This window comes from Tetrahymena thermophila, assembly GCF_000189635.1.
Source record: "Tetrahymena thermophila SB210 genomic scaffold scf_8254747, whole genome shotgun sequence".
Lineage (NCBI taxonomy): Eukaryota > Ciliophora > Oligohymenophorea > Hymenostomatida > Tetrahymenidae > Tetrahymena > Tetrahymena thermophila.
Genome location: NW_002476507.1, coordinates 854,834 through 871,351, shown reverse-complemented (window position 1 = coordinate 871,351; position 16,518 = coordinate 854,834). Strand labels below are relative to the sequence as shown.

At 22.6% G+C, this 16,518-nt stretch overlaps 2 protein-coding genes across 2 annotated transcripts; both read left to right on the top strand. All coding sequences in view use genetic code 6, as the record gives it.

Annotated features, from left to right (window-relative positions):
* Positions 1–433: 433 nt before the first annotated feature.
* Positions 434–3,528, top strand: TTHERM_00145990 (pyruvate kinase complex alpha subunit; the record flags this gene model as incomplete). Its single annotated transcript, XM_001011238.2, has 12 exons — positions 434–692; positions 766–859; positions 935–1,025; positions 1,147–1,230; positions 1,345–1,420; positions 1,700–1,836; positions 1,981–2,083; positions 2,138–2,348; positions 2,584–2,659; positions 2,711–2,961; positions 3,085–3,308; positions 3,383–3,528. 12 exons carry the CDS (start codon positions 434–436, stop codon positions 3,526–3,528), a joined length of 1,752 nt encoding a protein of 583 aa, XP_001011238.2.
* A 623-nt stretch (positions 3,529–4,151) lies between these two features.
* TTHERM_000145989 (cation channel family transporter, putative) lies at positions 4,152–16,157 on the top strand (the record flags this gene model as incomplete). Its single annotated transcript, XM_012796366.1, has 38 exons — positions 4,152–4,455; positions 4,563–4,758; positions 4,852–5,121; positions 5,182–5,503; positions 5,556–5,723; positions 5,807–5,969; positions 6,016–6,131; positions 6,202–6,534; positions 6,590–6,676; positions 6,742–7,248; positions 7,304–7,482; positions 7,542–8,380; positions 8,440–8,860; positions 8,916–9,366; positions 9,427–9,582; positions 9,647–10,032; positions 10,087–10,462; positions 10,512–10,757; positions 10,807–11,028; positions 11,125–11,395; positions 11,456–11,801; positions 11,861–12,056; positions 12,106–12,208; positions 12,268–12,482; positions 12,544–12,915; positions 12,974–13,222; positions 13,275–13,464; positions 13,520–13,788; positions 13,843–14,002; positions 14,065–14,130; positions 14,186–14,492; positions 14,559–14,643; positions 14,696–14,821; positions 14,873–15,141; positions 15,191–15,414; positions 15,474–15,700; positions 15,754–15,828; positions 15,879–16,157. The coding sequence occupies 38 exons, from the start codon at positions 4,152–4,154 to the stop codon at positions 16,155–16,157; spliced, it is 9,771 nt and encodes a 3,256-aa protein (XP_012651820.1).
* Between the last annotated feature and the right edge of the window lie 361 nt (positions 16,158–16,518).

Genomic DNA, 16,518 nt, shown 5'->3' with positions numbered 1-16,518 from the left:
TTTTTGATATAAAGTTTTATATTTTACTTAGAAATATTGTAAGAATCTTGTAAAAAAATGGAGAAAAGCTCAATTATGGATTTGCCAATTTTTAATACTCACTATAATAAAAAAATATCATTTTTGAGAACAAATTTAGTATGATTATAAATAATTATTCATATATAATTAATTGATAATAGTTTAGCTTTTAAACTTATAATGAAGTTATGTGATTGAAAATTTTATTAGAAAGAATCATTTTTAACCAGTATTTATTAATCACTAAATTGTATCTATTTAAAGTATTATGGTAAATAAAATTATTTGTTATTAGATAAGAAAAATCTATAAATCAATTTATAATGAGTTTCTCATAAGTTTTTGTTGTTTCTAAGGTATTCTTTTATTATTATTTTTTGAACTCTGAACACAAAAATTTTTATGAAATAGTATGTCATAAATCCTAAGATACCAAGGCAAATTGATCTAATATAGGAAGATTTAATTTACTATTAAAAATTTGTAATACTTATATTAAAGTGAATGTTTAAAGATTACTATATCATAAAATATTAATTAAGTAAATCTATATTACGTATACAGTGAATTATCTAAACAGATATAAACGCAAAACTAAATATATATTTCAAAATAATTAAAAGTTATAGCAAATCATAACACTATTTTTAAGATAGCTAAGGCAGACCAAAGTAGATTTTATTCCACATTGCAAAATAGAAATAGTTTTTTACATTTTAAAATAGATATAGAATTCAATAAAAGGAATGAACACATTTGGATAAAATTTCAATTTAAATAAGGTTTTAAAGGAAACTGATTACTCAAAAAGAAAAACCAAAATAGTTTGTACATTAGGGTAATTATTATAAATATATTAAAATAAAAATAGATCGACATATAATAAATTATGCAATTATTTATTTCTAAATAGCCCTTAAAGCTCTAGTGTAGAAATGATATGCAAGCTTCTTGATTCAGGAATGAATGTTGCAAGAATTACTTATTGTCATGGATTAAAGCAAGTAAATTTGATAAATTTATTATAAAATGTGAACTCAAGGATTAATTGAATAGTTTTAAAAAAAAATATTTCCTTAAAATAAGTTTGTTATTTTATTTAAATAATATTTTCATTTAAAATAGTTTTATGAAACAGTAATTAGCAATTTGAAATAAGCATTCAAACTCAGAAAAAGCATTCAATGTTCTATTATGTTAGATACAAGGGTAGAAATATATTTAACATTTTGATAATTTATCAATAAATAAATAAAAATAAAAATGATTATTTTAAAATGAACATATTTGGTATTTATTCTTATTCAAAAATATTTAATGTAGGGTCCAGATATTAGAACTTCTTTACTAAAGGATAAAAAACCTATTGAAATAAAGAAAGGATAAAAATTAAAAATAAGTAAGCAAGTCTTTTATAAATTATCTTCTTACTTTTAATAGAATATAATATCATAACAGTAATCTGATAAATTAGATGAACTATTTATTATAATAGTTTTTATGGCTTCAAATGGTCTTTCTTAGCATTATATTACTAAAAAATAGAAAATAAAATAATTGAAAATATATTTTTTTAAATTAAGTCACAGCAACTTATTTTTTCCAACTTTATATTGAATACTAAATTGCAAACTTGCAATTTTATTAACAGCTTTTAATAGATTTTTAATATAAAAAGTGGATGAGCAGCCAGAATATGAAGGAGATGAGTAAGGGATAGGTTGTTCTATAGCTCTTTCAAAATTAGTTTAAGTTGGATAACATGTGTTATTATCAGATAATACAATATATTCTCATGTTGTTGAAGTAAATGAGGTAAACATTACTTTACTCTTTTTTATTTTAATAAACTTAATTTACTTACACTTTTACATAAAAAATGAATTCATTAATTAGCATAAAAGCTAAACAAAATATTAATTATTAAATTAAAATTAATTTATTTTTAATAAATAAAAGTCTGATATTGTTGTCTAGTTTGAAAATGAGGGAATTTTAAACGAAGTAAAAAATGTAAGACTTCCAGGTGTTAAAATAGATTTGCCAACAATAAGTGAAGAAGGTATTTTCATAATACAATTTAAAAATGATTAATAATTTTAATTAATACTAATAGATGAAGATTTTATCATTTCATAAGGATTAGAAAAAGGTGTAGATTTTATAGCTGTATCTTTCGTACGTAGTGGGGAAGATATTGAATATGTAAGAGATCTTTTATCTCCTAGAGGGGAGCATATTAAAATCATAGCAAAAATTGAAAATATAGAAGGTATGGAGAACTTTGAAGATATTTTAAAAAGTTCTGATGGTATTATGGTAGCAAGGTATGTATAATCATTAATACTATTAATTTATTTTGTTTGTAATAAATTAAATCGACTAAGCAGTTTAATTATTTAGTTAATTGTTTAATTATTTATTTATTTTAAGGTTTTATTTAAATCTTAGCATGAAAAAATGATCATTTATTAATTTTAAATAAAGCTTAATTTAAGATTTTATTTTAATCTAGGCATGAAAAGTAAATTCTTTATTAATTTTTATTTTTTTAAATAAAAGAGGTGACTTAGGTATGGTCATCCCAGCATAGAAAGTTTTCGTTGCCTAAAAATGGATGATAGATCGCTGTCTTGAAGTAAATATAATATTTTGAATGTTATATAATTGCTCATTTTAATATAAAAAGGTTGGTAAACCTGTAATTACTGCAACATAGATGATGGAAAGTATGGTAAAAAATCCAAGACCAACTAGAGCTGAAGCTAGTGATGTAGCTAATGCAGTTTTAGATGGCACAGATGCTGTCATGCTATCTACAGAAACATCTGTAGGGTAATATCCTTGTGAATGTGTCGAAATTACCTCTTAAATTGCTAGAGAAGCAGAAATGTGTTACAATAATGCAGACAACTTTTTCAAAAGAACAAAACTGATAAGGTCAATATAATAAATATAAAAGAAATTAAATTTTTCCTTCATTTAAACTTTATTTTAAAATAAAATATTTAATTAAAAGAAATTTTTTTTTAAGTAATTTGATATCCAATTTTATAAAATTAGAGAAATTTCTGACACTGAGAGTATGGCAACTAGTGCAGTATAAATGAGTTTTGATTTAAAAGCACCTATTATTGTTGTTTTTACAATGTATGGAGAGATGGCTAGATTAATATCTAAATATAGACCAACAGCTCACGTGATTGTTGTAAGCAATGAACCTGGAACAATCAAAGCTTTAACCTTAAGCCATGGCATTATTAGTCTCAAAGTTCCTTCGTTTTAAGGTTACATTTTATTTTCTATATTCTATGAAAAATATTTTGAATATCTTGTTAATAATTCAACTCTTAAAATTTAGGTATTGAAAAGCTTATAGATTATGCTATCAATCGTGCTAAAGAATTAAATTTATGTAAGAAGGGGAATAAAGTTATAGTCGTAATGGGAAGTGAAGAAGAGGATTAAGATTAAAGTGATATCTTAAAAGTAAAAACTGTGTCATGATACTGATGAAAGTTTAATGAATGTATTAATAATAAACTATTTCAAGCAAAAATTATTTAAAAATGAATGTAATAGTCTTAAAATATATAAATATATTTATTTATCTAATATTATTATCAATTTATTTATCTATTTATCTATCTATCTATCGCTTTATCTATCTATTTATTTATTTATCTATATATTTAGGCTTACAAACAACTTAATTAAATTAAATTTGGTGTTAAAAAATTAATTCTATGAAATTCTAATTTAATATTGCTTGTTACTTTTTTTTATTTTTTAACTGATTTTATTCATATAAATTAACATAAATAAAATATAACAAATCATTTCTGAAAAATTTTATATTAGAATGTTTTAATAAAGATTTTTATTTTTTGGATGATATTTAATGTTTACATTTACTTTACAAACAACATATGCAAATATTTTAGTGTAATTTAAATTTTAAGATTTAGATTTTAGTTTTGAATCTTTTTAAATAACAATCTTTTCCAACCAAATGTTTAAAATTTTACTAATTTATTTACAAAAATCATTATAAAATTAAAAAATTTTGATTTTGTTTGATTCTTACATATACTCATAATACACACTTAACTTAAACTTATTTGATTGAAATGGATAAACAGAAATCTAATATATAACAGCATATTTCAAAAAATCCTTTTAAAGAAACTAATGATCTAAAATATGGATCTGTAATTTACATAGAATTGTAGGATTAATCTGATTTAGATGATAAAGAAAAGTTCTTATGTTCTGATGGATTTGTAATTAAATATATTTTTGCGCACTCTATAAGGCATTCATCTATCGATTTTTCAAATGGGTTATTTGTGGTCATGCCTGCTTATAATTAAGATTTGCTTAATAAACTTTCTGAACTAAATTTAAATAAGTTAAAGCTGAAAAATGTTCAAGGTTTTTAAAATTAAATTTATTTATCCATTCGCTTTTTTAAGCTTTCAAACTTTTTAATGGATTTAAATTCAATATGACAACTATAATTAAATATATCATAAAAAAAGGAGATAGTGATGCTTTAATCAGTTTCATAGAAAATCTAGAATACGAAATTAGACTTGAAATGGAAAAATTTAATAAATTAAAGGGTTCGCCTATTTTTTATGGTTAACCATTTATGCTATAGCATTAACTAAGCTCCAGATATTTATCTTTTAAACCAGTTTCTTAGCATATTTTTTATCAAGAAAATACATTATCGTAATTTCTTTTTTTATAGTTAATAAAAAATTATTTTAATAAAAAAATTTAAATTGAGAAGATTTATTTTATTCTTAAATTTGAAAATAAAAGAGTTGAAGTTAAAGATATACCTTCAGAAAATTCATTGTTTTATATTTAGCCTGCTCATTAATATCAAAGCGAGATTACTAAGAAAATTAACTACGGAGATGAAATCATATTGAAGTGCAATTTTGATGAAAAACAAGCATCACTTTTTTGGAGTTAATCCATAACTGATGATGACTTATCATAAACAAGTGAACAAAGTTTAGATAATTTACACTATAAACAAAAAATTAACGATGTTATTATGTCTTATGAGCACTCTACTATCATTAAGTTAGACTTTATTAAACTGATATTATCATTTTAACATAAATTTGTGAATTTTAAAAATAGATTTTAGAGATATACTGACTCATAAATCCTTAAAGAAAAATATATTTTTTATAGCGATATAGTTTGGCTTTATTAATATGAAATCGACGGATATCTAACCTATGAATGTCTATTTGAGGATTTTGAATAATTTTACATAAAAAATATTATGGATCGTTTAGAAACTCCAGAAAAATTAAAAAAAAATTATTCTTTAATGAATTTTAGAGCTGAAAAATCACCTTAGGAAGAAGGAAACAGCATTTATTTTGAAAAAGCATAAGATACTTTTCAGAAAAGTACTTTAGGATTGTGGAAAATAGAAAATGTTGGAAAAAATAAGGTATCTTATAGATAATTAACTATTTAATGTTTAAATTTTAATATTAATTTAGGGAGGTATCTTGGGTTTCGATGATAAAATCAGGCTTAGAACTCTTAGGAACGGAAAATACTTAGCTGTCATGCCTATAGGCAAAGATATTATCAAGAAATAATAATTTTCAATAATGAAAGAAGAAGAGTTTATTGTAACACTTTAGTAAGATCCTAATGAATGGACAGTATTTTAATTTTACTTTTATTGTGAAAATACCATTGAATTCATTTAAAAAATAATTTTTCATACAAATATTTTTAATTTAAGGAATTCTGTTTGGAGTACAAAGGAAAAACAAAAGATATAGCACCTTCTTATATAAATTTTTTCAATTTAAGAAGTATAAAGACAGGGAAATATATTAAATCGATATTTGCACACGAACTTGATGAGGAAAATAGGAATGGCTATCCTTCAATTAGATCAGAGAGTAAAAATAATATTTAATTTGAATATTGTTAAATGCCTTTTAATAGATAATTAGAGTGATGTATTTCGATTTTTTAAGGCTACTGATATGGAAGTTTGGGAAACTCATTTTTTAAGAAGCTGTTTGCCAATCATATAATGTAATGCTAAGTTTTTAAAGAAAGTAAGAATTAAAATTTTAAAATAAAAACTTGAATGTAAAGTAAACTGATTTATTTTTAAATTCAAATAAGACTAATGAAGCTGTAAAAATGAAGGGTGAAAAACTTTCTACTTTAGATTCTGCTAGTAAAACTTCACTATTAATATTAAAAAAGTGTTTATAAGAAATAAAAGTATTTTGTACTAATGATTAAAATTTTAACAACTCTGATCTTAGGTAGAGTGTTCTCCCAAATAAAAATATATTAAATAATCCGATTTCTTTCAGATAAAGATTACTAAAAGAATAAGGATTCATTAAGCTTCTCACAAATATCCTTGAGGAATTATTTATTAAAACTGATTCAGAATTAAGGAGTATTTATTAAAGTAAACATGAAAAGGGTACTAAGCTATAGAAAAAAGTAAATGAAATTAATTTTATCTTCATTAAAATTAATTGAAAAACTATATAAATAGTAAAATACTTTGACAATTGATGGAATTCTTAGTAGACCATCAGTTCTGAATTAAAAATGCAGTGATGGGAGTAAATTACAAGCTCAAGTACATTCATTATATAATTTACTTTGATCTAAATTTATTTTTAAATTCATAAAATATTATTTTAGGAGGCCAACATAATCAAGAATAAAAAATTGTTTAAAGAATTATGCCAACTATGTTACAGTTGTATTACATTAATATGCAAGGATAACCATATAAATTAATAAGAAGCATACAGATATTTTAACATTTATGCAAGTCATATTGGGTTAGAATTTGGTGCTGAAAGGTGTATGAGGTACATTCTTAATGGAAATGAGTAGCTTCTTTTATAATTGCATAAAGATACAGTAGTCTCTCACTGTGATGAAAATAATCCTAATCATCCTCACTTTTCCTAATTTAATTAGCTGCCTTAACTTATTAAAGATAAAGATAACGGATCTTTTTCTCCAACTAAAGCCTTACCAAGAATACTATAACTGGCTTTAAACAGAGGCAAATCCTCTAGATCAAACAAAAATCATAGATTTAGCATGATAAGATAATTATCTAGCAAAAAAGTTAATATGCCTATAAACAGTCTTGTTAGTTAAAAGACAATAGTACATTTCTTCATGGAAAAATACTCTGTAATTATTTAATTATAAATTGTCTTGATAAAATTCAAAATAAAATATAAAAAAGGTAATTGGATTGATGACTGAAAATAAATACTATTTTACTGAAATGCTGAATTTTTTAAATACTATCACGAAATCCAATAAAAGTGGTATTACCATAAATTAGATGCTTATTTCAAATCTGGTTGAAAAATGTAAAGACGAAAGATCAGAAAGAGAATAATTTATTATACCTATTGAATTGTAAAATATTTTTTATGAATGTTATAAATAAAGATTCATTTTTTTATTTTTTCTGTTAGGCGTGATTAAGGTGAGCTGTTTCTTTAAATTTACGGTGAAAAGGGATTTTAATACAAAGAGCTTAGTGAAGTTTTAGTTGACTACGATCTTAAAAAAGATGCTTAATTTATTTAATTTTTAAAAATTTAAATAAATTTATATTCTAATTTATGTTATGGAAGAAATTACTATGCCAAAAGAATGTTAAAGGAGCTATTTCCTACTTCTTCCCTTTTAAAATATATTTTAAGTTATTAAAGCTAAGAAAGCTTAAACAGTCAGAATGAAAAATAATTAAAATAAGCGAGGTCATTTGGTAATATTTCTGTTGATAATATGGAATTAGTGAATAGTCTTATAGCTGAGTTTATTAATTTACTTCTTAGACTCCATGTTGATTCCAAACCTCGTAATCAAAGGTCTTGTCCTAATTTAGTTTATAAAACTTAATTTATTACTCTCCAAAATTCTTCTGATGATAATATGAAAGAGTTTAATAAAAATTATCCTATGGTTAACTCAATTTAAAATGAAAACTAATCTCAAAAAGATTAAGCATTTAAATTTAAATAAAATATTTCAACAAAAAATGTGATTTAGATATATCCTTAATTGAATAATACAATAGATTAATTAAATTAACTTGATAATTCTAAGCTAATTTCAATCAACAATAATACATTCCTTAATAATGAAACTCCTCAAAATATTTTAAAGTCACTTTCAATCAAAGATAATGATAGAGAAGATTTAAAGGACTCTATTAAAAAGTAAAACACACATATAGAGATGACAGATTTTTCAAATTACCTTTAAAAAGCAGCTTTTAACTTAAAAGATGATATTTTAAATGAAGAAGGTAAATAACAAACATTTCATAAAAATATTATTTAAATTGAAGTTTTAATAATAAAATAGATTCAGTATCACCCGAAGAAATGAAATAAATCAAATAATATTTGATTGATTATTTTTTAAAGATAGAAATCAAACAATTCAGGAAATAAGGTTTGAATACATTGCTCTATTCCAATATCAAAATTTTAAGAAAGTTATTGAGTTTCGAAGTTTTTAAAATTGAAAGAAAAATGAATTTGTTAAATTAAAAATCTCGTTTTGGATTAGATATTTTGAGCAAGTTGAAAAACAACTTTAGTAAAGACGACAAAGTTATTGATATAGATCCAATTAAAAAAAGTGTCTCAAAAGATTTTAGCAATAGTTAAAAGAGTTAAAGTGAGAAGTTATCTTCAGATTTTAGCTAATTAGTGGGTTAATTAATGAATATTTTAGAATATTCAATTTAATCTAATTTAACTATGAAGCAATCTAAAAAAAAGTAAATTTATTCTTTGGCTAAAATATTATTTATAATTGATTTTTATTAAAAACAGAGATTCGTATAAAGCATCATAAAAAGATAGAAATGGAGAATATATTATTAATGTCATGCAAACACTGTTTGAAGAAGTAAAAGAAAAAAAGAAGAAGAGAGATCTATATAGAAATAAATACTCAAATTTTTAACAAATAAATAACCAATATATAACCTAATTGTAACTAAATCGTCTCAAATCTAGCTTACTTTCATTAAAATAAAACAAAAAAAATGTTGATACTAATGTAAACAATAATTAAGATGATTAATATAATGAAGAGATTATACAAGAAGACCTCGAAAATGAATTAGAGGATGAATTGTATTAATTCTAAGAAAAACATATTGAAATAAAAATTAGAAAAGAAATAGTTAAATTTTTATTACAATATTATTCATTTGATTAAGAAAAATATTTATAAAATATATTAAATGCAATGATAAACTAGTAACAATCACCAAAAAAAGTACATAGTTTTTATTATTTCTATCAAAAAATTTTGCAAATAATAATTATTTTAAATTAGATAGAAGAATTCGTGTTATAGCAATTTCCTAGGTAAAGTTTAGAAGACTACTTGCAGAGCACCAGCAATAAATCTAGTTAAAGTGATTTTGAAAAGCAAATCACAATACAAGAAAATAGTAATACCAATTCAGAAAAAGATGAAAGAATGCAGAAGGTTTAATTTTGTTATGAAAAAAATTCTTTTAAGATTAATTTTTATTTTTTTCATTCTAAAAAAGCCCTTGATAGTTATGATTCTGACTTAAATACTTGAAACAAATGACTATAATCATTCATTTTATTGTTTAAAATTGCTACATTATCACTTAAATTAAAAATAAATCATATCTAAATCGCTAAGAAAAGTACTTTTGATATCTAATGAGTAAGATGCTATGGCTTATGAGCTGCTTAAAAAATTTGGCAATAATTTAAAACTTTTTAGTGATACAAGTGAAATTTGGTTACACTCACCTGAAGAATTTAATAAAATAGACTATGAGTATTATTATATGGGTTAAGAGTACATTAAGTCTGTTCATTGCCTATCAAATTTATTGGACGAAGATGTATCTTTTGAAGAAATAGATACCTCTTTTTAGTTTAAAAAGCCTTCTTTAAATAGGTAAAAATACTTTAGTTAATACAATATTTTATATAATAAATCATAAAATAATAGATAAATGATGATGGAAAAATTGCAAATTCATGAAACATTGATAGTGTTCTTGAAAACAAATTTCTTTTATATTGAAAATAATAAAGGATTTATTGAATAAAAAGATATAAACACCCCTAGAGATGATTAAGACAACTTAAAATTAAAAAATGATTATTTTTTAGCTCTTTTCTCACTTACTTTTAGACTTCTCCGTCTATTTTGTTAAGATAATATCTAAGGTAAAAAATCCTTGTTTAAGCATATAAATACCTTTCTTTAGTATGTCTTTCAAATAGAAGTTGGCTAGCTTCCTTTAATTGTAGAAATCTATAAAGAAAATACCAAAAACCTACAGAAGCTGAATCAGCAGTTTGTAGATGCTCTTGTTTAAAAAGTAATTTAACATTATTTCTTTTAAATTTGATTAAAGTAATTTTTAAAAGATTATTTAAGGTAATTACCATCCTAAATATGTAATATACATGATCAGTCTGGTTAATACAGAAGAACCTCACTTGAAAAAGAAAATTGTAGAAATCATTCTAAACTCTTTTAAAGAATACTAAAAGAGTTTACAAGCTGCTCTTTGTATGAGAGAAAAGTTAGAAATTGTTGAAAATGAGGAGGCCAGTGATGGGTTTGTTGACACTTAAATGAAAAACACAGTGGATAATGAATTAGATTTAAAGGTAATATACTTTAAAGATAGTTTCTATAAATTAATTTTAATAAAACTAGATCGATATCAGCAAAAGAAAATATCCATACCTTTACCACTCAAAGTTATTCGAACTCTTTAATATTATTTTAGAGGAAATACCAGGAAAGAGCTAGTTTTTGAAAAACTTGTTAAGAAAAGATTTGAATTTTGAATATTTATGGAAAATAATAAAGAAAAAAGATGATTTTACTGAAAATGTCAAACCTAAACTAAAGTTGAATTTAAACACTTTTTTGAAGGTAAACATTCATATAAGCTATTAAATTACCTTATTTTTTATAAATCTTATTAAGAAATTTAAATTAATTTTAACTATTTACACTTTTATTTAATAGTGCTAAGTTATGAGATTAATGTAGAATCTTTATTTTGGTGGATATGACAAATCTAATTACAACAAAATAGAAAATTTTAAGGTTTTTGTTGAAAGAGAGTAGAATAAATTGACAAATTACATTTAAAGAAAAAAGAAACAAGGTAGGTTTGGATAAGATTCTCAGTTCAAAGTAATTAAAACAGAAAACAAAAAATAAAAAAAACCTAAAGAAAATTCTGATGATTTTTCTGATGAGCAAATTATAAGCAAATACAACTAAATAATTAGAGGTATATTTCTTCTTACACATTTAAGATATTTATCTTTGAAAAATTATTTATTAAATATAGAATATGACTTTAGTATGAAAACATATGTCGGATACATATTAGAAGATTTAATTCCATTTTTATTTAATGCTTGCAATAATCATACAGAACAAAAAGAAAAAGATTCCAAAATATATTAGCTTTTAAATAATTTACTCGAATTAGTTTTTGATCTTGATTGGGAAACAATAGAAAACATCCCTAATATTTAAAACATTATTCTTAGATTGTATAAAACAAGCAACAATTTTAATGGATTTACTATTTTGTAAGAGATGAATCCTGAAGATCCTTCAGATCCTGTTTAATAGCCTAAGAGGGATTTTTAACAGCTGATTTCTTTATTCCATTAAGAATAACTATAACCGTAATAATAAAAAATATGAATCATTAAATCTTATTATTTAAAATTTTTATATTATTTAGAGATTAAAAGTACTTTAGACAAAGAATTCAAAAAATTATGGAAGAATCAAGTTTCCAAAAATTTTAATCAGGAATCTCATAAAAATCACATAATATTTTGAAAATTACTCCTCTATCAAATATTCTTAACCTAAGAAGAAGTAGTAATGACAATTAAGAAAGAAAATCGTTGCTGAATTTAATTATATCTGAGAAAGTAATAAAAAAATAAATTTTTATAAATTAATTTTAAATTTATTTTATAGCTTGAATAATCCATTAAACAAGAAAGATAAGATTTTATAGAATTCTTAAAAAATTTAGATAAATATCCTGAATACTTTTAAAATAAAAAGAAGCCATCATAAGGTAATTCATTTTATGCTAATCTAAACATTTTAACAATTCCTTAAAATGAAAAAATATAGAAATGATATGGAAATTCTGTAGTTTTATCATTGATGGCTCACAAAAATGCTTACAATATATTGATTAAAATTTTGAATCACACTTAGAATATGAGCAAAAAAATCTAAAAATAATTATAGAATATATAAAGCTTTGCAAAGATATCCTATAAAGTGTATCTGATGAAAACGAAAAAACTAAAATGCAAAATATGATCAACAAACAATCTTTGATAGTAAATTTATTTTTGTAAATTATTTTTCTCATTTAAATAAATTTTTATTTTTTTTCATAAGGTTTCTTCAATTATGGAATTAATTTGCAGTAAAAATTTTAAACTAGTTGATTCGTAGCATAAATTATTTTTCTTTGTAATAATTGATTTCTTTAATTAACTTCTTGATGGAGGGAATGGAGAAGTACAGCAAAGTTTTTATGTATTTTTCAGTCAAAACTCCTCTAGTTCTAAATTTTTCCTTTTGATCAATGAAATTATCAAAACAGAAATTTTAGATACTATTTAAGTGAATGAAGATTATTTAAAAACAATTTAGAAAGCATTCAAAAATATTAAATATTGCTACACTAGAAAAAGTAGATTTTTTAGTGTAAAAACTATTTTTAGATTTTTACAATTGCTTTGTGAAAATCACAACACATCTCTCTAAGTAAATTAACTTGCTTAGATTTATATTTTTGTTAATTTTGAGTTTATTTAATTAATAGCTTTGGCTCAGGCATCAAAAAAATTCAAGGTAAAATGTAGATATACTAAAGTTAATACTTTAATATCTCTCTGCAGTGTTAAAAAAGAAGTAGTTGTATCAAAATACTCTTAATGTTAATAGAAAGAACATTTCTACGATTATTCAATGTTTTGACACATTAATAGAAATGATTTAAGGACCTTGTTATGAAAATTAAATAGCTTTAACTGAAGAGAACTTTATTGAGCTAGTTTATGATATCCTATCAGTTAAATAATAATTTTAATTTTTAAAAAATAATGAAATATTTAAATTAAAAGATGGATGATAGAGTAAGCTAGAATGACATTGAAAACTTAAACTAAGATGAAGATGAATATTTATCACAGAATTTCAACTATAATAATTAGAGCAATTTCAATAGTCTAAACTAAATATAACAAACATAACAGTTCTTTTACAAATTGCAGCAAATAGAAAAGAAAAAGATTGAAAAAGAGCTAGTTTAATGTAAAAAAAATTAAAGCATATAATTTGTAAAATGATTAATTTTTTAAATAAAAAGTTTTAAATGAATTAAGTGAGACGTTTGCTTCTAAATTCACAAAATCGTTTAAAATGCATTAAGATTTTGAAACCTGGATGGTTAGTAGGGTTAAATTTAAATGTTTTTAAACGATAGAAAGTATGCTGGAAGGAAACACTAATAATACAATTTTAAAGAAAATGATGTCTATTATTCCTATTGAATATTTAAAGCTAAATCTATTATAAGTATATTCCAATTTTAAAGTAGAGCACAAATGTCAATATAACATGGAACTATTTGATGAAGTAATTTTCCTAAATAATAAAGATATTTATTCAATTTTTTTTAAAAACTTATAGAGTTTAACTCATAAGATTACAGAGCTAGAACCAGAAGATATTAAAACACAAAAAATAACTGTGATAGAAAGTGGATTTAAAATATTTAATCTGATAAGTAAATATGAATAAGAATATTTAAGCAGTGGTGAACTAAATTAAGAAGAGGAAGACGATGAAGGTAAATAAATAATTAATTTTAATAAATTAATTATATTATAAAAAAATATGTATTATATCAAGATACTTTTATCAAGGATGTTTTTGGAACTTAGAGAGAGTTTTTCAAGCCTATATTTAGAGGAATAAGTAAAATTTAATAAATAATTTGTATTTTTTAGCTAAAAATTTTATGTTTTTTTAGAACGACTATTTTTGCAGAATATTTTAAGAGAAAACGAAACATCTTTTAGAAGGAATGTAGAACTGTCTTAAGAACTTAATTAATAGGCTCTTGATTTTTTCAAAAAGTATGTATGTAGGATAGAAATTTTGAGAGAAGAAAAGCTTTATCCTGTTTATTTTCCTAAACTACCATACTGTGAGTACTTAACAGACACCACAAAAGATTAGTTTCAAGAAAAAGTTAATAGAATGTCTATCAATTCTAAGCTTAGAGATTTGATGTAATACAGTGATGATATATTAGATTAGCTACAAAACGAATACAGGTAATTTGTTAGGTTTTTATGTAGAAAAAGAAATAACTAAGTTATAATTAATTATTAAAAAATTAGTATGATGAAATAGTATGAAAAACTCTTTTTATTTATTTACGTTGCTAAAAATTTTGAGTTCTTTCAAAACATATCATTTTACTTGGTAAATTTTTTATTTGAAGGACTATCTTTAAAGTGTATTTAAAAAATAAAAGGCATTGACTCAAAATATTTTGATTCTAATAACTGTTTAAGACCATTCCTTTTAAATAGATAGTGGTGTCACTGATGGCTCAAATTAGATTAGCAACAAAATACTATTTGCTTGCTAGATTGCTTAAGTGAGTTTTTTATTTGTAAATTATTTATTTTTTAAATTGTTTCATATTTAGGTTGCTTTAGGAGGAATGCTTGCTATCTTCTTTACATTTAAAGTCATTATGCTCAAATTTAAAAAGGCAAAAAAACACCTTAAAGAAACTGAAGGGATTAGAGCATAAAAAAATTGGTTATAAGTTTATCTTTACAAACTGTATATTTATTCTAAGTTTATCTTCATAGATTTTTACATCATATATTATCTTTGCTAATCTATGCTGGCTATTTTAGGTATATTTAATCCAATCTTCTCTGTCGTCCTTTTAGTAGATATTTTCAGAAAGTAAATTTTTCCTTTTTAAATTTATTTTCATAAATTATTGTATAAAAAGACTACCATCTGCTAAATCTATTATTTAATCAGTGCTAAAAACATGGCAATAGTTGCTAGTAATATTGTTTATATGGGTTATTCTAACTTATTGCTTTGCACTTGTATACTATTACAATTATTATGATGAATATTAGCCATGTACAACGTTAGCAAATTGTACATTTATGATTTTAGATTTAACATTTAAAGTAAATGCTGGTTTTCTAGGAAATGATTTAGGATGTAAATAAATATTAATTAAATAAATATTTATATTCATTTTTTTTTGAATTACTTGACAGAATATTCCTCCTCAAGTTGGAGTCCTAGCATTAAAATTTTAGTGGATTTCTTGTATGCTTTTGTAATAACAGTTTTGATCTTATAAATTATTTAAGGTTTAATTATTGATACATTTGCTCTTATTCGTGAAGAATAAGAGGAGAGAGTGAGAGAAATGGAAACTTACTGCTTTATATGTGGAAGAGACAGAGAATCATTAGATAAATAGGGAGATAACGCATTTCAAGTAAATATTAAAAAATATTAATTCACTAATAAAATACAAACATAAAAAAATAGGGATTTGATTTTCATGTTAAAAATCAGCATAATCAATGGTGTTATATCTTTTACATAGCTTACATATAAAACAAGGTAAACTTATTATCTTAAACTATCTATTTATAATTCATAAAAATAAAAAGCCACCTACTGAGTGCACAGGTCTTGAAAGTTATGTAAGATGGTGTGTTAGCAACGAAGAAACTAAAATACAGTGGTTCCCTGTTAGCAGAGCTAACATAGAAGGATCACATATAGGCATTTAAAATGTAAATAATCTACTTAGATAAACTATATTAATTATTTTTTATAATTATATTAACTTGAAGGAGGAAAAGGAGAAAATGCTTGAAAAAAAATTAGAAAAAATTTCAAATCAAATTACAATAATAAATAATAAATTAGAAAATATAAATGCATGAATACATTTTAAAATATTTTGTATGTTTAATTATTAAAAATAAACTTTTATATTGAGCTATTTTAAGCTCAAATAAAATAATAAAAAAAACAAGAATTATGAGCTTTATTTGATTTTTAATGAAGAATTATATCAAAATCTATTGCATTATTATTTATTTGTTTTAGAATAAATATTATTATTTAATTATAAATTTGTTTGATGTGTTTAATAAAATATTATAAATCTTATTTAAGAGACTAATATGTTATGATATAATTTAGTAAGAAGTATACACTTTAAACTTTGACAAGATACTTTTGAAATTTGTTTGTAATTTAATAAAATTAAGATATTATTTATTACATATTTTAGACTTTACA